Source organism: Nyctereutes procyonoides, unplaced genomic scaffold (genome assembly GCF_905146905.1).
Source record: "Nyctereutes procyonoides isolate TBG_1078 unplaced genomic scaffold, NYPRO_anot_genome, whole genome shotgun sequence".
NCBI lineage: Eukaryota > Metazoa > Chordata > Mammalia > Carnivora > Canidae > Nyctereutes > Nyctereutes procyonoides.
In genome coordinates this window covers 7577523-7603004 of record NW_026575140.1, presented here as the reverse complement: position 1 = coordinate 7603004, position 25482 = coordinate 7577523, and the positions used below count along the sequence as shown (strand labels likewise).

The 25482-nt window shown below is 40.8% G+C and overlaps 1 protein-coding gene across 3 annotated transcripts in view; it reads right to left on the bottom strand.

Annotated features, from left to right (window-relative positions):
* NFATC3 (nuclear factor of activated T cells 3) overlaps positions 1 to 24948 on the bottom strand; it is a 139224-nt gene extending 114276 nt beyond the window's left edge. For 2 of the 3 annotated variants that reach the window (XM_055307215.1, XM_055307216.1), the window contains exon 1: positions 24567 to 24948. In XM_055307215.1, coding sequence (XP_055163190.1) covers positions 24567 to 24669 — 103 coding nt within the window. In that variant the 5' untranslated portion in view covers positions 24670 to 24948. The remainder of the gene's footprint in view (positions 1 to 24566) is intronic. The other variant, XM_055307214.1, reaches the window with a different exon arrangement.
* Between the last annotated feature and the right edge of the window lie 534 nt (positions 24949 to 25482).

Sequence of the window (25482 nt, the reverse complement as noted above, 5' to 3'; positions counted from 1 at the left end):
TTAGGACTTACATACTTATTTCTCCAAAGAAGCTATACAAACAGCCAGTGAACACATGTAGAGATGCTCAACATCATAAGTCATTAGGGAAATGGTAATTAAAACCAGAGTGAGAGGGACGCCTGGGTGGCTCAGTGGTTGAGCAACTGCCTTTAGCTCAGGGCATGATCCTGGGGTTCCAGGATCGAGTCCCACATCGGGCTCCCTGTGAGGAGCCTGCTTCTCCCTCTGCCTATGTCTCTACCTTCTCTCTGTGTCTCTCAGAATTAAAGAAATAAAATCTTTATAGAAAAAAACAAACCCACAGTGAGAGGCCAAAAACAAAAAATAACAAATATTAGTGAGAATGTGGAAAAACTGGAACTCTTGTGCACTGCTAATAAGAATATAAAATAGTGTGGGTAGTGTGGAAAACCGTTTGGCAGCTCCTCAAAAAGTTAAACATAGAATTAACATATGATCCAGCAATTCCACTCAGGTATATACCCAAAAGGAAGGAAAACATGTCCACACACAAACTTTTAGCGTTTGAAGGTTTACAGAAGCATTTACAATAGAAAGATCTACACACTGAAAACCATAAAATATTGCTGAGAGAAATTACATAATAGCAATATATAATAAAACAACAATAATGATATATAACAAATTAAAAAAAAGTAAGTAGAGACATTTTATCTACAGGTTGGAAGATTCAATACCGGTATCAGTTCTCACAAAACAACTGGTCTATAGATTTAATATAGTCTGGAGTGCCTGGCTGGCTCTGCTGGTGGAGAATATGACTCTTGATCTTGGGGTCATGCATTTGAGCCCCATGTTGGACACAGATGTAGAGATTATTTAAAAAAAAAAAAAAAAAAAAGGCAGCCCTGGTGGTGCAGCGGTTTAGCGCCGCCTACAACCCAGGGCGTGATTCTGGAGACCCTGGATCGAGTCCCACGTCAGGCTCTCTGTATGATGCCTGCTTCTCCCTCTGCCTGTGTCTCTGCCTCTCTCTCTCTCTGTCTCTATGAATAAATAAATAAAATCTTTAAAAAGAAAAAAAAGAAGAAGAAGATTCAACACAATCCTAGGCAAAATTCCAGTAGGTTTTTGGGCACCTGGGTGGCTCAGTTGGATAAGCATCCAACTCCTGATTTTCAGTTCAGGCTGTGATCTTAAGGTTGAGGGATCTAGCTGCATCCAGCTCCATGCTCAGCAGGGAGACTGCCTAATATTCTCTCCATCCCACTGCCCTTCCCCCACTGTGTGCACACACTCTCTCAAATAAACTTTTAAAAAAATTCCAGAAAGTTGAAATAGACAAGCTGATTTCAAAACTTATATGGGAGGGCCAAAAGGATTTAGAATATCCAAAACAGTTTGAAAAAGAACCAAGCTGCAAAGTGATACTGATTTCAAGAGTTATTATAAAGAAACTTATCTTGATAGTGTAGTATCAACAAAGGACAGGCACAGAGTTCAAAAATAAACTCACATATATATGGTGAACTTATTTTTGACAAAGGAGCAAAGGCAACACTGGTAAAAAGAATAGCCTTTTCAACAAATGGGGCTGGAAAAATTGGATATCCATATGTAAAAAAACAATGAACTTGAGCCCTTACCTCACACCATACACACAAGAAATTAACTCAAAATAGATAGACCTAAATGTAAAACCCAAAACTATAAAACCCCTGAAAGAAAACCTAGGAGAAAATTCTGGTGAACTTAAGTTAGGCAAATATTTCTTAGATGTAACATCAAAAGCACAATCCTTAATAAACTGATAAATCAAACTTTATTAAAACTAAAAACTTTTACAAACCATTGTTACTGAAAAGACAAGGCATATATTGGGAGAAACTGAAAGCATATAGTGGATAAAGGACTTGTGTCTAAAAAAAGTAACGAACTCTAAAAACTGAACAATAAGAAAACAATCCTATTTTAAAAGAGGCAAAGAAAAAAATAAAATAAAATAAATAAAAAATAAATGAGGCAAAGACTTAAATGGACACATGACCAAACATGATACAGAGAATAAAAAAAATATTTAATAGTATTAGTCATTAGGGATATATAAATTAGAACCATAATGAAACACTATTACATATCAATCTGAAAGGCTAAAAATAAGAAATAGTGATGATACCAAACGCTGTCTAAGATGCTGAGAAACTCAGTAATTTGTGCAGCACGCGCTGGTGGGAATGTATAAATTTGGCAATTTCTTATAAAACTGAACTCATGCATTTGAGATTGGGAGGCATACACTCTTAGGTATTTAAATGAGAGAAATGAAAACTTACATTCAAACAAAAACTTGTAATAAATGTTCATAGCAACTTTATTCATAATAGCCTATAACTGGAAATAACCAAGTATTCTTCAATAGATAAAAGGTTAAACAAATTTTAATACATGGACTACTTCGGGATCCCTGGGTGACGCAGCGGTTTGGCGCCTGCTTTTGGCCCAGGGCGCGATCCTGGAGACCCGGGATCGAGTCCCCCGTCAGGCTCCTGGTGCATGGAGCCTGCTTCTCCCTCTGCCTATGTCTCTGCCTCCCTCTCTCTCTGTGTGTGACTATCATAAATAAATAAAAATTTAAAAAAAATACATGGACTACTTCTCAGGAATTAAAAGGAACAAACTATTTAATACAGGCAACAACTTGGAATGATCACCTGAGAATTATACTGAGTGATAAAATCCAAACTCAAAAGGTTAAATACTATATGACTAAATTTATATAACATTTTCTTGAAATAAAATTATGGAGATGGAGAATAGATTAGTGGTTGCCAGGAATTAGATAATGGGGTGGGGAGGAAGGAGGGAAGTAGGTGTGGTTATAAAAGGGTTAGTGTGATGGAACTTTGTGGTAATGGAACAGTTCTGTATCTTGATTATGGTGGTCGTTACATGAATCTACACGTGATAAAATTGCAGAGAACCACACACACATACACAAAGGAGTGCATGTAAAATTGGTGACATTTGAGTAAGTTTGGTGGATTGTATCAATTGTCTTAATGTCATTTTCCTGGTCTTAATATCATACTATAAAAATGCAAGCTATTACCAGGGGAAACTTAAGTGAAGGACTCTCAGAATCTCTCTCTCTATTTTTTGCAACTTTCTGTGAATCTATAATTATTTCAAAATTTGAGGTTTTTTTAAACAGGCAAAAACCTGAACAGGTATTTCACCCAAAAAAGATATACAGATGGTAAAAAAACATACAGAAAGATGCTCAATAGCAAGTTCTTTATAAAGTAAAACCACAAGGAGAGGGATCCCTGGGTAGCGCAGTGGTTTGGCGCCTGCCTTTGGCCCAGGGCGTGATCCTGGAGATCCGGGATCGAATCTCACGTCGGGCTTCCCGTGCATGGAGCCTGCTTCTCCCTCTGCCTGTGTCTCTGCCTCTCTCTCTGTGTGTGTGACTATCATAAATAAATAAAAATTAAAAAAAAAAAAAAAGAAAAGAAAAAAAAAAAAAAAAAAAAAAAAAAACCACAAGGAGATACTACTATACACCTATTAGAATACTCAAAATTAAAAAGACTGACCATATCAAATGTTGGTGATGATGTGCAAATGTACATTTCCACTAAGAGGAATGTAAAATGATACATCCACTTTGGAAAACAGTTTGGCAGTCTCTCATAAAGTTAAACTTATACCTATCATATAATCCAACCATTCTGTTCCTAGGTATTTATCCAAGACTAAGGAAATATGTGTCCACATAAATATTTATACATGAATGTTCTAGGAGCTTTATTTGTAATAGCCCAAACCTGGAAACAATCCAAACGTACTTCAAGAGGTGAATGGATAAACAAATTGTCATATATATGTATACAATGGCAACTATTTTTCAATAAAAATGACCTACTGATATACTTTTTTAAAAAAATTTATTTGAGGAGAGGGAAAGCATGTGCAAAAAAGAGAGACACAGAGGCAGAGAAAATGTGTATGAGCAGGGGGAGGGGCAGAGAGACAAGTAGACTTTCCGCTGAGCAGGGAGTCCGATGTGGTGCTGAACCTCAGGATCACAACCTGAGCCAAAGGCAGACGCTTAACCAATTGAGCCACCCAAGCACCCCTACTGATATACTCTTTAACAGGGAAGAATCTCTGGGCAGCCCAGGTGGCTCAGCGGTTTAGCGCCGCCTTCAATCCAGGGTGTGATCCTGGAGACCCAGGATCGAGTCCTGTGTTGGGCTCCCTGCATGGAGCCTGCTTCTCCCTCTGCCTGTGTCTCTCCCTCTCTCTCTGTGTCTCTCATGAATAAATAAATAAAATCTTAAAAAAAAAAAAAAAAAGAAACAGGGAAGAATCTCAAAAGTAACAATGCCCAATAAAAGAAGTCAGACCGGGAGGCCTGGGTGGCTCAGTGGTTGAGCATCTGCTTTAGGTTCAGGGCATGATCCCAGAGTTCTGGGATCAAGTCCCCCAAAGGGCTCCCTGCGGGGAGCCTGCTTCTCCTTCTGCCTAGGTCTCTGTCTGTCTCTCATGAATTAAAAAAAAAAAAAAGAGTCAGACCCAGAGGCGCCTGGGTGGCTCAGTTAGTTAAGCATCTGACTCTTGATTTTGACTCAGGTCATGATCTCAGGATCCTGACATCAAGCCCCTGTCACCCCAGTTCCAGATCCTTGCTCAGCAGGGAGTCTGCTTGAGATTCTCTCTCCCTTTCCCTCTGCCCTCCTAACCTCCACTCATGTGTTTTGTTGTTGTTGTTGTTGTTGTTTAGATTTTATTTATTTATTCATGAGAGACACAGAAAGGCAGAAACACAGGCAGAGACAAAAAGCTCCCATTGGGAGTGTAATTGAGGACTCGATCCTAGGACACCAGGATTGCGATCTGAGCCAAAGGCAGATGCTCAACCACTAAGCCACCCAGGCACTCGGCGCTCTCTCTCAAAATAAAAATTAAAATAAAAGAGTGAGAACCCCTTGCCCCTAAGTATATACTCCATGGCTTCATTTATATGATTTTTATAGTGACTTCAATGGTTGTCTAGGAAAGTGAAAAGAGAGATGAGTGGGAGGAAATGATCATTAAAGGGACATAAGGAAACTTCTGGAGGTGATAGATATATTCACTATCTTGAATACGGGTAAAAGTTCATTAGATACACTTGTGTCAGAACTTATCAGACTAGGGGCACCTTGATGGCTTAGTTGAGTGTCTAACTCTTAGTTTCAGCTTGGGTCATGATATCTGGGTGTGGAATCCTCCATGCTCAGCACAATCTGTCCCTCTCCCTCTGCTCCTCCCCACACCTACACCCAGCATGTGTGTTTGTGTCTCTCTTAAAAATAAATGAAATTAAATTAAAAAGCCAATTTATCAGAGTATACACTTTAAATAAGTACTATTTATTGTTGAAGGAGATCAGAATACATCATCCCAAAATATGCCACTCTGGCATAAAAATTTGACCCTGAAGGCAACTAAAAAACAGCAGACACAGGAAGAACCCTACCCTCTCCTTTTTTGCCTAAAAGCAGGGCATAAATTTTCCTTTGTAAGTGACATAAATTTCCATTTGTAAGTGTTCTTCCCTTCAGTACCAGGAAGGGAAGTATTCTTATCTGCATAACAAATCTTACTAAACAACCCTTATTTATCGTACATTTCCTAGTCATCTCCCCCCTCTAGAAGCCCAAACTCCCTTTTTACTTGGTTAATCTCTTCTCCACACTTTATCACTCTGGTAAAATTATATATATGCCTCCCAGATTTTCCCTACTGCCTGAAACATTTTATTACACTGAATCACCTTTCCTTCTCACCATCTCCAAATCTTCTTCTCCTATCACAACTGACCTGAATTAGAAAAGCAGAAATAACCCTAACCTCCTTCCTCTTTTTACTCAACTGATACCAGGTCCTATTGATTTCTTTTCCCTAAATCTATCTCAGCTGTATTCCCACCTTGACATCTTTACTCCTCTGCCCTTATCATTTCTCAGGTACATTTGCCACCCCCATCTCCTGGGGCCTATTCCACCAATTCCTGCCTTAAACCATGATCCAACCTAGCACAGTGATCTAAGCCATAGATCTGGCATTCCTCCAGATTCAAATCCTTCAATGGGAGACACCTGGGTGGCTCAGCAGTTGGGCATCTGCCTTTGGCTCAGGGCGTGATCCGGTCTGGGAATCAGTCTGGGAATCCAGTCCCACATCAGGGCTCCCTGCAGGGAGCCTGCTCCTCCCTCTGCCTGTGTCTCTGCCCCTCTCTGTGTGTCTCTCATGAATAAATAAATAAAATCTTCAGGGATCCCTGGGTGGCGCAGTGGTTTGGCGCCTGCCTTTGGCCCAGGGCGCGATCCTGGAGACCCGGGATCGAATCCCGCGTCGGGCTCCCGGTGCATGGAGCCTGCTTCTCCCTCTGCCTATGTCTCTGCCTCTCTCTCTCTCTCTCTCTGTGTGTGTGTGTGTGTGTGTGTGACTATCATAAATAAATAAAAATAAAATCTTTAAAAAAAACAAAACAAATCCTTCAGTGGTTCCCTACAATCTTCATTCTAAAACCCAAATTCCTCATTATGGCATAATAGGCTCTCCTATGGTCAAATCTGGATACCATAGCCTGATATTCAACCTTTCCAAATTAAAGGACTCTCTCTAAGTCGGGTCTTTGGATGTGGTCATCGATGAAACTAAAATATACTTCTTCCTTTATCTATCTAGGAAAATCACTCAGGATTCAGCTCCATGTAACTTTTCTGACCTCTCAAAGTTGTCATTTATGCATTCAGAGGGCTTTCTCTGTACCTATATTACATAGATATTGCTGTATTTATTTACATGTCCACTCCGATAAACTGAACCATTCACACGTAATATTGATATAATAAATTTTATTACAAGATTGAATGATTTTGTACATTCAGCTAACGGTCTTGAGTTCCCCTCCCTTGCAGTTATTCTAAGATCTTATACAATGCTCCCATCTAGTTTCTGTCTTCCCAGTGCATATCCTTCTATTTTACCATTTAATAAATTCTAGGTTCCTTTCAGATTAGCCTTAAAGAGTAAAATAAAACACTTGACATTATTTTGAAAACTCACAATTGGCTTAACTAGATGACTGTCTTTATGTTTCGGTATGCCTACATGGCCATCCAATTCCACTTGAACCACACAAGAACATGAATTCGCTGTCCCAAATATTCTAATCACCAAACACCAAGCCACCCACAAGCACCTATTAGTCATACTTGATTCTTTCTCCATATTTATATAAGCTCCCACATCCACCCCAAGGACTTTGACAAAGCAAGAAAAAAGCAAATGCCAGAAAAAGTAACTGCATAGTAAAAGTTGCACTTACATTTTAAAGTTCCTGAACGGCTAACAAACTATGAATAGTAAGTGTAGAGGATTCTTTGGTTGAACTTCTCCTCCCTGCCCCCCAATTTTCTCCTTCCTCCCTGATATATTTTCTCACAAGTATCTATCTACTCCTCTCTCATGCAGCCATGTTTCAGGGGAAGTCAAACACCTCCTCAGGCCAAGGGATGGGCCTGGTTGGCTAAGAATAATTCCCTCAGTCTTTACGAGTGACTAATTTAGGAAAGGGAATGTAACCCAATTTTGGTCAATGAAATGAGTGGTTAAGTTTGCTACAGGCTTCTGGAACAGTCCTGCACCCTTAAAAAGAGCCATGTGTAGCCCTGTTTGTATCTCTTTTCCTCCCCCTACCAAATATATCAACCCCAAATATAGCCATTTTGCACATGTTTAAACTAGAAAATTTAAAGTATTACTATTTCTTTCAAATAGTGATCAAATGATATGAAGTTTCAATAAGAGTGCTCAGTTAACATTTATTAGGTAAATATAAAGGTACTGAAAAGGAGAGTTCTGGTAAAGCTCAAAGACAACTGTGTGTGTTAAAACAAATAGGTAGTAAACAAAGAGAAACAAAGGGAAAGCCCAAAAGGCAGAGTAGGTGACAGATGGCAAACTGATCACAATATCAAGGAAAAAACTGTGAATCAGTGTTAGTTGGCTATAGAAAGTACATCAAGGAGGGTGCCTGGGTGGCTCAGTCGGTTAAGCATCTGCCTTCGGCTCAGGTCATGATCCCAAAGTCATGGAATCCAGTACCATGTGGGGCTCCCTGCTTAGCAGGGAGTCTGCTTCTCCCTCTTCTTCTTACTCATACTCTCTCTGTCTATCTCTCTCTCTCTCTCAAATAAATATTTAAATAAAATCTTATTATTTTTAAATAGTATCTTTTTTAAAATTTTTATTTATTTATTCATGAGAGACACCGAGAAAGAGGCAGAGACACAGGCAGAGGGAGAAGCAGGCTCCCTGCAGGGGGCCCCATGTGGGACTTGATCCGGGGACTCCAGGATCATGTCCTGGGCTGAAGGCAGAGCTAAATCGCTGAGCCACCCAGGCGTCCCAAATAAAATCTCTAAAACAAAACTAAACAAAACATCAGTTTTACTTAGGATCTAAATTCAACCAAAGAAATAAATAGGGCATACATATCTTTTGGAACAAGTGAAAGCAAAATGTTAAAACAAACAACAACAACAAAAAACTGCTCTAACTAGTAATTTCGCATTTTTTTAAATTCTAAACTTGGGGCACCTGGGTGGCTCAGCGGTTGAGCTTGAGCATTTCGCCTTCAGCTCAGAGTATGAAACCCAAGGTGCTAGGATCAAGTACCACATTTGGGCTCCCTGCATGGAGCCTGCTTCTCCCTCTGCCTGTGTCTCTGCCTCTCTCTGTGTGTCTCTCATGAATAAATAAATAAAATCTAAATCTTTAAACAAAATTAAAATAAAAAATAATAAATAAAATCTTAAAAAAAAAATTCTGAACTTTTCCTTCATTTAGGTTTAGAGCAATCTTGACAACAAATCGAAAAATGCTTTGAATTTTAAATTGTAAATTGTAAGTGAAAAACTGCCTGCAAAGGTCACAAATCAGACCCTAATCAGGGCACCTCGGGAGGGAGCTGCCAAAGAAAAAGGCCAAGTCCTCATTACTGAAAACCTAGAACAAATGACCTCTTAACCTCCAGATCCACAAGGAAGCAAAGAAAAGAGGCCTAACACCTAAATTTGGGCCTAGCACAGTGCAGTACCTTCTATTGGTCTGGCTGTAATACTGCTACCATTTAAAATTTTCTAGTACAGGCTGGAGTAGAGGGATCATCCCTCAAAACAGCCATTCTGAGCCAAAAGCAGAAATCTAGTCACAAGAACACACATTACTTGTAAGCCCTAGCCCACATATATTTGAATCCTTGTACTTATCATGAATCTTGGTTTCACCAAAGGAAAATTTCAGCTCTTAAAAAGTCCAAGTGGCAAGAGGCATAAAAGAAAGAACCTAAATTAAAAAAAAAAAAAAAAAAAAAAACAGGGTTCAGGGCATCTGGCTGGCTCAGTAGGTAGAGCATGTGACTCTTGATCTCATGTTGGCAAGTTTGAGCCCCAAGCTGGTTAAAAAAAACAAAACAAACAAAAACAGGATTCAAATGCTGTATCTTCCACTTTCTAGATAGATGGTCAAACCTGGCATCTGTTTCCTCAGGTAGAAAATGGAACTAACACCTGGGCACCTGGGTGGCTCAGTTGGTTAAGTAAGCATCTGGCTCTTGGTTTAGGCTGGGGTAATGATCTTAAGGTTATGGGATCAGGCCTCCAGATGTTCCCAGTTCAGCAGGGAGTCTGCTTGAGATTTTCTCTCTCTCCCTTTCCCTCTGCCTCTGCTCCCCATCCCCACTCCTGCTAGTGCTCTCTAAAATATGTAAATCTTTTTTTAAAAAATGGAGATAACATCTACCTCTTCCGATTATCATAAAACTTAGAGATAATATACATAAAAATATCTTGCACATAACAGGTACTCAAATTAAGTATTTACCTAATAAAACACAAATGAAAAACAATTACAAAAATGATCAAAATTATAAGCTATGCAAAAACAATTCTATAATTTTCAAAAAGAAATCAAACAACTTTCTAGACAAGAAAAAAAGAGTAAGAGTCAGAGGTCCTGGGTCTTCGTCTTACAACTAACTGGTTAAGTGACTCTGGGCAAATAAACTTGAACCTTAATTTCCTCTCTTATAAAATAAAAGGACTGAATTAGCCTAAAATTATCCTGTGATTTTTAGCAATGTAACACAACCACAACAAATGGGAAATCTAGAACCTAGACCTACCTCAGTACGACCTCAAAATAGTGTTTATAAATTGACTCACAAAAGATAAAGACTATGAAACGACATGTGGTTGGCAGAGACAGTTTAAATAAATGGGTAGAGCAAAAGGTTTCACACATGGAGACTGAAGAGATGAATAAAATTAAAGATGATAAACTTGTTATTAACATACAGACTGAGAGAATAAATTAGGTAGGGCATGATGAGAAAGACCAGTGAGAAGGCAAGGTATAGATGTGGGAGCAGGAATCAAAGATGCCCTTAGCTGTGACTTTCAAAAATTATTTTGGGGGAATAAAATATGAAGAGAAAATTTCATAAATTCAAACAAGAAATGGCCAAGATTTGAGTTTGGTCACAGAGCAGAGAAAACGGAGGTGATAAAACTCCTTTTCAAAGAGTGGCAAAACTTAGCAACAAAGTAATCCAATAAAATATAACAATAAAGTAATTAAATAAAAAATAATTTTTAAAAAATGTATTGAGTAACTACTGATTGGGATGCCTGGGTGGCTCGGTGGTTGAGCACCTGCCTTTGGCTTCAGCGTATGGTCCCAGAGTCCCGGGATCGAGTCTCACATTGGACTCCCTGCATGGAGCCTGCTTCTCCCTCTGCTTGTGTCTCTGCCTCTCTCTCTCTCTCTCATGAATAAATAAATAAAATCTTTAAAAAAAAAAAAAAAAGAACTAGTGACAACGAAATATGGCCTGAATAATAAAAACACCTCAAAGACCTAACAGTTTAATATGTCAGAACTATGAAACCATTAGCTTTTTTTTTTCTGAATATCATTTTTTTCCTAAATGTCATTTTTATTGAACTTTTCTTGAAAGGAAAACCATAAGTGTTAATAGCAGAGGAAATACCCAATTTCCTTAAAACTCTTATTCTGCAATTAAAAAAAAAAGAAAAAGTAACTTTTAGATGAAACTTTCTATATTTTTCCCAAAGGCTTTCCTTTTATAAAGGACAAGTTTAATACTTAAATTCCTTTAATACTCAATATGCTCTCACAAATGTCAAGATATAAAACATAGGGGACGCCTGGGTAGCTGAGCGGTTTGGCACCTGCCTTTGGCCCAGGGCGTGATCCTGGAGTACCTGCATGGGGCCTGCTTCTCCTCCATCTGCCTGTATCTCTGCCTCTCTCTGTGTGTCTCTCATTAATAAATAAAATCTTAAAAAAAAAAAAGATATAAGACATAAATTTCAGACCTTGTTTACTCTGAAATGTTTACAAATCAAAAGATTTAATATGTCAATTATTTTGTAAGTTAATCACTATAAATTATATAGTAGAATTAAAAATTTAGTCTTGGAGTACCTGGGTGGCTCAGTTAAGCCTCTGACTCTTGATCTTAGCTCAGGTCTTGATTTCAGGATCCCAAGTTCTAGCCCCATACTGGACCCCACAGTGGGTGCAGAGCCTACTTTAAAAACTAAACAAACAAACCAAAAACTAAACAAACAAGGAACACCTGGGTGGCTCAGCGGTTGGGTATCTGCCTTCGGCTCAGGGCGTGGTCCCAGAGTCCTGCATTGGGCTCCCTCCCGGGAGCCTGCTTCTCCCTCTGCCTACATCTTCGCCTCTCTCTCTCTCTCTGTCTCTCATGAATAAATAAATAAAATCTTTAAAAAATAAAAATAAAAAATAAACAAAAAACTAGTCTTAAAATTAAGACCAAGTTCTCTAGCTTCATTTCATCATAAATCTAAAAGCTCAAGTGAATTGACAATACTTAAGAAATATTAGACTGATGGATACAACCAATATAATAAAGCATTAACATTTGCAAAAATAATTTCAAGCCCAGAGCTTCTGGGTGGCTGTCAGTTAAGTGACCTATGACCTATTCATGATCTCAGCTCAGGTCTTTCTTTTTTTTTTTTTTTTTTTTTTTTTTGCAGCTCAGGTCTTGATCTCAGAGTCATGAGTTCAAGGTGGGCTCTGTATTGGGTGGGGAGCCTAAATAAGAAAATAATAATAATAATAATAATAGAAATAATAACATCAAGCCCTTAAATTACTAAGCAATAAGTGAATTTTTCTGATCCCATAGTTAGAAATATTTTTAAAAGATTTTATTTATTTATTCATGAGAGATACAGGCAGATGGAGAAGCAGGCTCTATGCAGGGAGCCCACTGTGTGACTCGATCCCAGGACTCCAGGATCACACCCGGAGCGGAAGGCACAGGATCAACCACTGAGCCACTCAGGCATCCCAAACAACTCTCGGTTTCTGTTGGGGTCATGATCTTGGGGCTAGTGGGACAGAGCCCCACCTCAGGCTCCACCCTTCACTGGAGAGGGAGTCTGCTCGGAGGCTCTCTTCCCCCTTTCCCTCCATCCTCCCCTCTCTCACATATGCTCTCTTTCTAAATAAATGGATAAAATCTTTTAAAAATCTTTAAAATACTTACTTTTAAAAAAAGATTTCTTTATTTACTTGAGAGAGAACATGGGAGTATGGAGGGGCAGAGGAAAAGAATCTTTGAGTGGACTCCCTGCTGAGCAGAGTCTGAAGCAGGTCTCCAGGGCTCAATCCCACAACCCATGAGATCATGATCTGAGCCGAAACCAACAAAAGCCCAATGCTTAAAAGACTGAACCATCCGGATACCTCTAAAAAAACCTACTTAAAAGCATATATCATGAGTTCACTTTCTATTTATGTACATTAACTCACATCACCATCCCACTCTAATACTATTTTTTTTAAGATTTGATTTATTTATTTGACACAGAGAGAATGCAAGCACAAGCAGGGGGAGCATAAGGGAGAGTGAGAAGCAGGCTTTTCCCTGAGCAAGGAGCCCAATGCAGAGCTCAATCCAGGACTCTGGAATCATGACCTGAGCTGAAGGCAGATGCTTAACCAACTCAGCCACCCAGGCACCTCCACTTTAATATACTAATTAAATAGAGAAATGAGTTTTGTAAATCAGATATACCATAATTAATTTTCATATTGTTTATTTGCTAAACCAGGTTTTATTTTTTAAAGATTTTTATTTGAGAGAGAGTGAGCCCAAGCATGCAAGGGGGGAGGGGAAAAAAAAGAGGGAGACAAGCAGAATCCCCACTGAGCCCAGAGCCTGATCCCATCACTAGAGATTGGAGATCAAGACCTGAACCAAACAGGAGCCCAGCTAAATCACTTTTCTCTTAACTACATGCAACTGCAAATACTATTAACCGCATAATGCTACTTTATTTTGTTGTTGTTGTTTTAAGTAGGTTCCATGTCCAGCAAGGAGTTCAATGCAGAACTTGAACTCAGGACCCCAGAGCCAGACCTGAGTTCTAGATGCTTAACCGATTGAGCCATCCAGGCACCCTTCACAATGCTATTTTAAAGTATTTTTCCTGGGACACCTGGGTGGCTCAGCGGTTGAGCATCTGCCTTTGGCTCAGGGCCTGATCCCGGGATCAGGGATCAAGTCCCACTTCAGGCTCCCTGCCTACTTCTCCCTTTGCCTGTGTCTCTGCCTCTTTCTCTCTCTGTGTGTCTCTTGTGAATAAATAAAATCTTTAAAAAAATAAAAATAAAACATTTTTCCTATCCTAATGTAGCACCTTAAAAAACTTGAGGAGTGGGCAGCCCTGGTGGTGCAGCAGTTTAGTGCTGCCTGCAACCTGGGGCATGATCCTGGAGACCCTGGATCGAGTCCCACGTCAGGCTCCCTGCATGGAGTCTGCTTCTCCCTCTGCCTGTGTCTCTGCCTCTCATTCTCTCTCTGTGTCTCTATGAATAAATAAATAAAAATCTTAAAAAAAAAAAAAAAAAAACTTGAGGAGTTTTGGAATGTTATTTTGTAAACGTTCTATCAGGGAAATTTTAAAACATACGCAAAAACACCAGGACACCAGTGTGGCTCAGTGGTTGAGCATCTGCCTTTGGCTCAGGGAGTGATCCTGGGATCTTAGATCAAGTCCCACATTAAGCTCCCTTCGAGGACCCTGCTTTTCCCTCTGCCTAGGTCTCTGCCTCTCTCTGTGTGTCTCTCATGAATGAATGAATGAATGAATGAATGAATGAATGAATAAATAAATAAATAAATAAATAAATAAATAAATAAATAAATAAATAAAAGCTTTTTAAAAAATAGGGGATCCCTGGGTGGCTCAGCGGTTTAGCGCCTGCCTTTGGCCCAGGGCGCAATCCTGGAGTCCCGGGATGGAATCCCACGTCGGGCTCCCGGCATGGAGCCTGCTTCACCCTCTGCCTGTGTCTCTGCCTCTCTCTCTCTCATAAATAAATTCTAAATAAATAAGTAAGTAAGTAAGTAAGTAAGTAAGGGCAGCCCGGTGGATCAGCGGTTTAGCGCCACCTTCAACCCAGGGTGTGGTCCTGGAGACCTAGGATCAAGTCCTTCATCGGGCTCCCTGCATGGAGCCTGCTTCTCTCTCTGTGTCTCTGCCTCTCTCTCTCTCTCTCTCTTTCTGTCTCTCATGAATAAAAAAATAAAATCTTGGGATCCCTCGGTGGCGCAGTGGTTTGTCGCCTGCCTTTGGCCCAGGGCGTGATCCTGGAGACCCAGGATCGAATCCCACGTCGGGCTCCTGGTGCATGGAGCCAGCTTCTCCCTCTGCCTATGTCTCTGCCTCTCTCCCTCTCTCTCTCTGTGACTATCATAAATAAATAAAAATTAAAAAAAAAAAAACCTAAGAAAGTTTAAAAAAAAATAAAATAAAATAAAATAAAATAAAATAAAATCTTAAAAAATAAAATAATTAAGCATACACAAAAATACAGAAAATATTATAACAATTCCAGGATGCCTAGGTGGCTCAGCAGTTGACGTTCTCCTTTGGCTCAGGGCGTGATCCTGGATCCTGCATTGGGCTCCCTGCGGGGGGGGGGGGGGGGGGGCTGATTCTCTCTCAGCCTGTGTCTCTGCCACTCTGTGTGTCTCTCATGAATAAATAAATTTAATATATATATATATTATAAGAATTCCCATATGCCCATTATCTAGCTTCAACATTTTATTTCAAAGATTTTATGTATTTATTTGAGAGAGAGTGTGTGTACAGGGTGAGGGGGCAGGCAGGGGTAGAGGGAGAAGCAGATTCCCCACTGAGCAGGAAGGCAGAGTCCAGGCTTGATCCCAGGACCCAAGATCATGACCTGAGCCAAAAAAGCAGATACTTAACCGACTGAGCTACCCAGGGAACCCCAACAATTTTTTTTTCAAGTTTACTTATTTTTTTTAGTAATCTCTACATCCAAGGTAGGGCTTGAATTCACAACCCCAAGATCAATAGTCACAAGTTTTTGGGTTTTTTTAAAAAGATTTTATTTATTTATTCATGAAAGAAACAGAGAGAGAGAGACAGGGACATAGGCAGAGGTAGAAGCAGGCTTCCTGCAGGGAGCCTAATGTGGGACTTTACCCCAGAACCTGGGATCACTCCCTGAGCTAAAGGCAGTAGATCAACCAGAGCCACGCAGGGTCCCAAGAGTCACATGCTCTTTCAACTGAGCCAGTCAGGTGTCCCTAGCTTCAACAACTTTTTTTTTTAAGTCTTTATTTATTTATTCATGAGGGACACAAAGAGAGAGGCAGAGACATAGGCAGAGGGAGAAGCAGGCTCCCTGCGAGGAGTCTGATGTGGGACTCAATCCTAGGACCCCAGGATCACGACCTGAACCAAAGGCAGATGGCTCAAACACCGGCAACCACCACGTGCCCAGCTTCAACAACTTCTGAATGTCACTCTTATTTAACTACCTTTTTAATTTTTATTTATTTATTTTTTTTTAATTTACGATAGTCATACAGAGAGAGAGAGAGAGAGAGGCAGAGACACAGGCAGAGGGAGAAGCAGGCTCCATGCACCAGGAGCCTGACGTGGGACTCGATCCTGGGTCTCCAGGATAGTGCCCTGGGCCAAAGGCAGGCGCCAAACTGCTGCGCCACCCAGGGATCCCCAACCTTTTTTATTTTTAAAACAATACTGAAAAATAGTTACAAGTAAGTACAACTCATAAACTGTCCATTGAAGTGTTCTGGCCAATGATTACTTTGATGGAAAAATGCTTTTAGAAATATTTTTTCAGAGATGCCTGGGTGGCTCAGTTGGTTAAGCATCTGCCTTTTGCTTGGACCAGGTTTCTGGGATCCAGCCCTGCATTGCCTCCGGGCTGGACAGGGAACCTGCATCTCCATCTCCCTCTCCCATTCCCCCTGCTTGGGCTTCTTTCACTCTGCGTCAAATAAATAAAATCTTTTAAAAATGTGTTTTTTCATATGATACAAATTAACATTACTGAGAAGTTTTTTTTTTTTTTTAAGATTTTATTTATTTATTCATGAGAGATGCAGAGAGAGAGAGGCAGAGACACAGGCAGGGAGAGAAGCAGGCTCCAGGCAGGGAGCCCTATGCGAGACTTGATCCCGGGTCCCCAAGATCACACCCTAGGCTGAAGGCAGAAGCTCAACTGCTGAGCCACCCAGGTGTCCCTGAAAAGTTATCAATATTAATTTCAAAGCTCATTTAATCCTATTTTCTATTTAAAATAAACAGGAGGGGGATCCCTGGGTGGCGCAGCGGTTTAGCGCCTGCCTTTGGCCCAGGGTGCGATCCTGGAGACCCGGGATCGAATCCCACGTCGGACTCCCGGTGCATGGAGCCTGCTTCTCCCTCTGCCTGTGTCTCTGCCTCTCTCTCTCTATCTGTGTGATTGTCATAAATAAATAAAAAATATTTTAAAAAAATAAGTAAAATAAACAGGAGGGATCCCTGGGTGGTGCAGCGGTTTAGCGCCTGCCTTTGGCCCAGGGCGTGATCCTGGAGACCCGGGATCGAATCCCACGTCAGGCTCCCGGTGCATGGAGCCTGCTTCTCCCTCTGCCTGTGTGTCTCTCTCTCTCTCTCTGTGTGTGACTATCATAAATAAATAAAAATTTAAAAATAAATAAAATAAAATAAAATAAACAGGAAAGCTGATAAAAATTTACCACAGAATTTAGAAACATAATTATCTTAAGACACTGAAAATATATTTTAAAAAATTAAAACTGTTGGGGTACCTGGGTGGCTCAGCCAATTAAACATCCGGCTTCAACTCAGGTTGTGATCCCAGGGTCCTGGGATCTCTGCTTAGTGGGGTGCTTCTGACTCTGCCCCTCCCCTCGGCTTGTGCTCTCTTTGGCTCGCTCTCTCAAATAAATAAATAAAATCTTTTTTTTAAAAATTAAAACTATCGGGCAGCTGGGTGGCTCAACGGCTTAGAGCTGCCTGCAGCCCAGGGCCTGATCCTGGAGACCCAGGATCGAGTCCCATGTCAGGCTCCCTGCATGGAGCCTGCTTCTCGGTCTGCCATTCTCTCTCTCTCTCTCTCATGAATAAATAAAATCTTTAAAAAAAATTTTAAAACTATCACCTGCTTCTTTAGCATAAGACATAGCCAAACTTTACATTTTGTAGGACAATGGAGCCTTCAGAGTTACTTCTCCAGTGTACCAGGGATTTTCTGGCTTTCAGGCTTTCAGAGATACATAGTTCCCTTACATACAGGATATCAACAAAACTATAACTGTCCCAATGATTCAATTTCAGGTAGCAATTCAAAGAAAATTTATAGAACATAACTTAAATGTGGGGATCCCTGGGTGGCACAGCGGTTTGGCGCCTGCCTTTGGCCCAGGGTGCGATCCTGGAGACCCGGGATCGAATCCCAGGTCGGGCTCCCGGTGCATGGAGCCTGCTTCTCCCTCTGCCTGTGTCTCTGCCTCTCTCTCTCTCTCTCTCTCTCTCTCTCTCTCTCTCTGTGACTATCATAAATAAATTTAAAAAAAAAAGAAAAGAACTTAAATGTTACAGGTCCAATTGCTCCTCTCTTCTAAAGTCTGAATTCAGGCAAGCAAGTGAGAGCCATGCAATATAATTATATAAACATTACCAGAAATCCTGAAATATATGCAGATCCATACTATGTTTGAGTTAAAATTTTGGCTGTTAAAAAAGCTTACTCCTGCTTGTGACTCTTCTAAGTCTCCATGAACAAACTCGCTCCTCAAATTCCACTGTTACTTGAACCTCATATGGCATGCCTGGGCAAATTTGATGACTTGGATTTTGTTTTAGAAGCCAGGCTTCTTGCCAAGTCTGCTGTGTCTACTCCCCTGACCCACCAGGACAGCTTTAGACAACACCTCCCTTATTTATGTTACTGCTGTGAGCAGTCAAACTGCAGCTTACTATCAAATGAGGCTTAACCTACTCAGGTTTCCTATCTCTTAAGAGTAATGCAACTGACTTCACTGTATTATGGCTTCCTCAACTCCACCTCTTATTTAAAATAAAACATCACCTTACAGAATCAACTACTTAAAAGGAAAATAAAGGATGTATTAAACTTCACTCTCAAAATTAAATTTAATTAAAAAAAAATTAAATTTAATTAAAAATTAAAAATAAAAAAATAAACTTCACTCTCAGTAACACAACTGCATTTATCTTTGTTTAGCAGGCTTCCATGTTATGTATCAGTATTTTATTACTTTCTCTGAAGAAAAACAAATTTCACGTTTTCTTACCAAAAATGTCCTTATGATCACACTTCACTGAAAAAATAAAGAGCAGAACTCAAAAGCAGAGCCTGGGATATGCCCTCAATATAAATACATGTAATTACTGGCATAGTTTACAGAAAGGCAAGTCATAATAAGTTGATCCTACAATTTACCTTAAAAAAAAAAAAGATTTTATTTATTTATTCATAAGAGACAGAGAGAGAGAGGCAGAGATACAGGCAGGGAGAAGCAGGCTCCATGCAGGGAGCCCGATATAGGACCTGATCCCAGGACTCCAGGATCACACCCTGGGCCAAAGGCAGGTGCTAAACCACTGAGCCACTGTAGCCATCCCCTACGATTTACCTTAATACCTTAAATGTCCTAAAAATGCTTCAGATACAGGCCTTACAAGAGCCACAATTTCGTGGCCATGTATATAATACTCAAGTTTTAATTTTTATATCATGTAGGATAACTGCTACTGTATTACCTCTACTAAATTTAGAATATATGCCAAAATATTCCTTTTGTATTGGTACATGGGAAAACCTAAGAGCGCAGGTGTAGCCATGCTCTTCAACTGATGAGGTTTTAACACAACATAAGACAGAGAATTTATTTGTTTGTTTATTTATTTATTTATTTTTGAGAATTTATTTTTCTTCCATTTTTCCCCAACACATTTATTCATTAACCTCCATCACAAAATTCTGCTAATACCCTCAGGACCATCTACCCCTATCAGGAAGTGTCAAAGAAACAGAATATCAAATTATTCTTCCAAGTGAAATGCTGAAATGTTTATCAGGGACTCAATCACCACATACTCTCACTGCATTCAAGTCTAAAGAAAACGCTGACCTATGGTATGAAAGTAAGGCTCTGCAGTAATCATCTCCGCCTATACACTATCTAATGCACTGTACAATACACCATTAAATTTCTACAGGAAACCATAGAGGCAACTTCCCTTTTTTCATACTGATTTAAATATCCAATTATATTTAGTATGGTTAGCAAATCAACCAACTTTCACACCATACCAAGTAACAGGTCAATTCCAGAAAGTAGAAAAACATAAAAGCAAGTGACTTTCAGTACTTTTATTTGGTAAAATACAAGAAATTTTTTCTATTGAAAAAAATAGAAATAGATAAAAAAAAAAAAAGATGTCTAAGACAAATATTCCAACTTCTCTAAGCAAGATTTAAATAACTGGATCTCCTATTTACCCCTACACTCTGTGTTTTAGTTTAGCATAGGGAAAAGGGTCTAGGAAAGAAGAGGAAATAAAAAAATAACCTAACATCAGTGTGAGTGTGTGTGTTAAGAAACATTAACTATCGGGGCACCTGGGTGGCTCAGTGGTTGAGCGTCTGCCTTTGGCTAAGGTCATGATCCTGGGGTCCTGGGATTGAGGCCCACATCTGGCTCCCTGCTCAGTGGGGAGTGTTATTCCTTCTCCCCCTCCCTCAGTTTGTGTCCTCTGTAAAGGAGCCTGCTTCTCCCTCTGCCTATTTCTCTGCCTCTCACTCTGTGTCTCTCATGAATAAATAAATAAAATCTTAAATAAAAATATTAACTATCAGCACTTAATGAATACTACTGGACCAAAAATTGTGCTAAGAGCTTTAAATACATTTTTAAATACATTATCTCACTTTAACACAGATAAAACAAGAACTCTGAGTAAAAAATTATCAATAAAAACAGAAAAGTGAAAAATAAAACAGAAAAGTGAGAAAATTATCTGAGACAGTAAATACAAAGAACATATGAATCAGATTTTCAAGCACTAAACAAAGTAAGAACACTACAAATTTAGGACTTTGACAATCATCTAGGAAAAGTTCCTCAACTTTACATAGGAAAATGCTATGTAATTTGAGTAATATCCAACAAAAACACACATATCTTACCCTTAAGCTAATTTCTTACAAAAATACATATTGAGGGATCCCTGGGTGGCGCAGCGGTTTGGCGCCTGCCTTTGGCCCAGGGCGCGATCCTGGAAACCCGGGATCGAATCCCACATCGGGCTTCCGGTGCATGGAGCCTGCTTCTCCCTCTGCCTGTGTCTCTGCCTCTCTCTCTCTCTGTGACTATCATAAATAAATTAAAAAATTAAAAAAAAAAATACATATTGGGGCACCTGGGTGGCTCAGTGGTTAAATCTGCCTTTGGCTCAGGGTGTGATCCTGGGGTCCAGGGATCAAGTCCCACATCAGGCTCCCTGCGGGGAGCCTGCTTCTCCCTCTGTCTCTAATGAATAAATAAATAAAATCTTAAAAAAAAAATACATATTGTATCTAAGCTATTTCTCCCCCCTTAAAAAGCAGCAGTAGAAAAGATATTATGTAGTCAGTATATAGCACACACTTCTCCCAGTGACTTCACTCAGAATTAAAAAGTCAATATTTAATAATGGACCAACCCTGAGAGTGAAACTTTAAATTTGAAAAGATTATTATAACATCAAACTAAACTAGAGATACACAATCAGTACCCTCAAATAAAGCACCAGAAGCTGCCCTTTATAATGGCAAATAGTGTTAGTGAAACACATTAAACACCAATTTAAAACTGTATTTACTATTGAAGTTTACCTTCATTTTGAAGCAAGGTATTAAGAGAAAATTTAAAAATAGTTTGATTCAGTTTTAACTGAACAACACTGTCCTTATAGCTAGGGACTCCAGGATCTTAAATTTTCTTTAATGGAAAAATTTCAAAACACCTTGCTAAGCAATAATCTTTTAAAAAGTCAGTCATGAGGCACCTAGGTGGCTCAGTCACCTAAATGTCTGCCTTCAGCTCAGGTCATGATCCCAGATCCTGAGATTGAGCCCCAGATCGGCCTCTCTGCTCAATGATGAGTAGGCTTCTCCCTATCCCTCTGCTGCTCACCCCACCCCGCTCCTGCTCATGCTCTCTCTCTCTCTCTCTCTAATAAATAAATAAAATCTTAAAAAAATAAATAAATAACCCCAGTCAGAAATGTATCCAACATTATCAAGTATCAAAACATCTAATTTGTACTATAACAAGCTTGATCTTAGGACATTAATTCAGCTTCTCAGCTTATCTCCATTTCCCATCCATTATCCCTTTCTCCAAATATCTTTCAAAAATCTTCTGTATGGAAATGTACATGTGATACAAGCACTCTCAAATTCTTGAGATGGAAAACCTGCAGCCCCAAATTACCAAGATCTGCTATCTTATGGGACTGACCAATAAAAGTAAAAGAAATGAAACAAGTCTCACCAACTTCCTCTACTACAAAAAAAAATAAGTACTGACTCAAAACATAAGCGGTATATATTCATTAATTCAACAGTGTCCTCCTCTTAGGTTAAAGGTACCGTGCTAGACACTGATAATACAACTATGAATAAGATATAGACACTATCCCTGCCTTCATGGAACCTTCAACCCAGTAAAACAGAATCCAAAAACAAGTAAACACACTGATATAATCCCATGCTGATCTTAATTCTATCAAGCTATTTTATTCTCATAGCTCATTTCACTGCATATTACTACCATCCTAAAGCCATGTCAGTTAATCCACTTAGTTCCTTCACCTACACTCATAATCATGCTTATGGAAAATAATTTTCTGAACAAATAATTTTGAATATATAACATAACCTTCTCAATAGAACTTTTAAATCACCTGCTATGCTATTCACAATAACCAAAGGTAGAAGAAATAGCCAAATGTCCATCAGAGGAGGAATGAATAAATTGGGGTATATATACAAGAATATTATTCAGCTATAGAAACAAATGAAGTAATGATGTATTCAACATGGATGAACCATGACATACTATGCTAAGTGAAAGAAGCCAAACACAAAAGCTCACATTTGTATGATCCTATTTACATGAAATATCCAGAATTGGTAAATCCACACAAATCCCAGATTAGGGATTGGGCAGCCAGGGAGTGGGAGGGGACAAGGGAGAATGAGGAACAACTACTTAAATAGGTTTGAGGTTTCCTTCTGGAGTGATGAAAATGTTTTGGAACTAGATAGAAGTGGTTGCACAACACCGTCAATGCACTAGATGCCACTGAATTGCTCATTTTAAGAAAATTGACTTTTTCTCAAATACAACTGCTCAAGTTTAAATTTGGGAGTTTCAGTTACAGGTCAAGTTTCAAACCTTACCTCCTTCGGAACCCATTTTAATACCAAAATGGTTTTGGGGGTTTTACGGCAAAAATCACTTCTTAAAATGCTGTTCTCATAGCTTTTAAATGTTATCCAATATTTTGGAATTCCGACTTACGTGAGGATACTCCTTTATTGATCATGAATTTAGTATATAACGTGCTATAATCAAGTCCGTGCTAAATAAAAGCCTACAGACATCAAATGGTTTTCTTTATAATAAAAATGCTCACTAAAACTCATTAAATCTCAATAATCTAAATACACAATTCAGCGCTACTCTCTGCACAAATGCCACTTTTCCCATTTCTACTTATAACAAAAACACCACCCTTCAGTCTGCCTGGGAGCGTAATTATTTGGGTTATGTGCCCCCCCCCCATTTCCCAAGCTCCTTGAGGGGCCTCAGTCCTTTTCTGCATGCAACACAACACTCCAAAGTACCTAACAGTATCTTCAACCTAATGCGAGCTCAAATAACGTCAGTGGAATTGAAATAAATGCAAGCAACAAATTAACTATTACAAATTACTATGTTTAAAAGACAACATACATAGACTAAAAATAGTCCACAAAGAAATCCTTTAGCTTCACGTTCAGATATATTTTTGAGTTATGTTTTCAGATGTTTTTCAACGCAAAGCTACAGAATTAGTCGTCCGAGGAACACCAATGTGATCATGAAGTAATTCACCTAATACCCAGAAAGAATAAATAGGGATTAGTCTTATCCATCTCTCTTTTGAAGTTCGCCTGCATATGCAATAGGGAAACTGAACTTAAACCAGAGTATTCCAAACCAGGTCATAGGAGAGCTCGAAGTCCCCAGCCATCCTGTTTTCTGTTTCCTGATTGGTCTGACCTCCAAGCATTATGGTGCCCAACCTTCGCAATTCACAATCTCCTTTAAAACATCTTCTGAGGTGAGCTTTTGATTAAAATAATAATTGACTTCCAGAACTTTCTAGAATTATGAACAAGGCACCTCACCTTTTTTTTTTTTTTAATCTTCCGAAACACTTTGCTCAAGAAAAGAAATCCAGTTTTCAGTCAAGTCCCGTTATAGTCACACTTCGAATTAAATGCGGGCCATAAACTTGCACAAGTGTTAGCGCGATGGCATTACTGTCCTAACAAAGTAGATATAAGCGGACATGTGCAAGAATCTTTGAGAACTCCTACACCTCAAGAATGTGCCCCCTTCAAATTAAAAAAAAAAAAAAAGTTTAAAACCTGGGTTAGATGACAAGCCAAGTGCGCTTATACTTCACAGGGACAGCTTTCTCCGCACCACGCTGGCAAAGCAGCGACAACCAGACGCCACTTGGGCAACGGCCCCGACCCTCGGCCTCCAAACCGCAGGCGTCCACTGGCACAGGCGTCCCGGAGTCGAGTTCCCCTAGTCCGCTCCCAGCCAAGCCCGCGGCTACTTCCACGTCGCTGCGACCCACACACCTCTTCAGCGATTTAAATCCGCTTTCACTCACCGCACGCGCACGCGCGCGCGCGCACACACACACACACACACACACACACACACACACACACGGCGTTACCAATCCCGGGACAACCCAGGGACCAGGGAAGGGGCGAGCTCGAGCCAACCAGGAGAGCAGGGGACGGTCCTCGGTCCCGCCCGGCCCGGCACCCACCTGCAGGCCGCGAGCCCGAGGGCGGCGGCGCCGGCGCCCCGTCCTCGCCAAAGACGAGTTTGAAGTCGAGCTCGTCGTGGGCGCCACAGTTTGCAGTAGTCATCGGCGTGGCCCGGGGTGCAGCGGCTCCTCCTCTGGCGGCGGCGGCGACGGAGGCGGCGGCAGCGGCGGCAGCAGCTCTTCAGCGCCGCTTCATGCCGGGCCGCGCGGGCCAGGAGGTCGCGGCTCCGCGGCGAAGTTTCCGGGCGAGACCGTGACACCGAGCGTTCCGTTCCAAACTCGAGAGCTGGACGCACGCCGAGCCGCACCAGGAGCCGCCGCCACAGCCTGTCGCTGGTGCCTAAGCCGCCACGGTCGCCTTAGCCGATAATCCCCGCCCCCCAACAGCCGCCGCCGCCGCCAGCGCGTTGCCGCGCCGTGTAGCACGCCTAGCCCCGCCCCCGGCCGCGCGCCCATCGGACCGCGCTGCCTATAGGCCACTGGTGCGCCTGCCAGCCCAATGGCTCCGCCCCCATCACCCGCCTACCGCGTGATTCCCTCTCGGGGAGAAGGAAGTCACGTGCAGACGGAGAGCCGGAGAAGCCCCACTACCTCTTGGGAGTTGTAGTTCGGCCGTTATTCTCTCCTCAACTTCTAAACCAGGGCCCTCTTATAGGGTTGAGTGCAATCCAATCCGCCCGCCAATCGAAGATCCCTTTCCTTATTGGGCAGAGCTCACGTCGAGTGGGGTTCTGGGTTCGGTGACGGGCGGCTGAAATGTTACTCTGATGGCTGGGCTGGAGGAATGTGTCGGGGCCGGAGAGGGTTACGTCAACGCCATTCACTCGCCCATCCAGCCACCCCGACCCTAATGGCGGAGTCTAGGGAAGGCAGGGCCGGGCCGAGGCTCCAGCTAGGTTGGGGCGGAGCTGGAGGA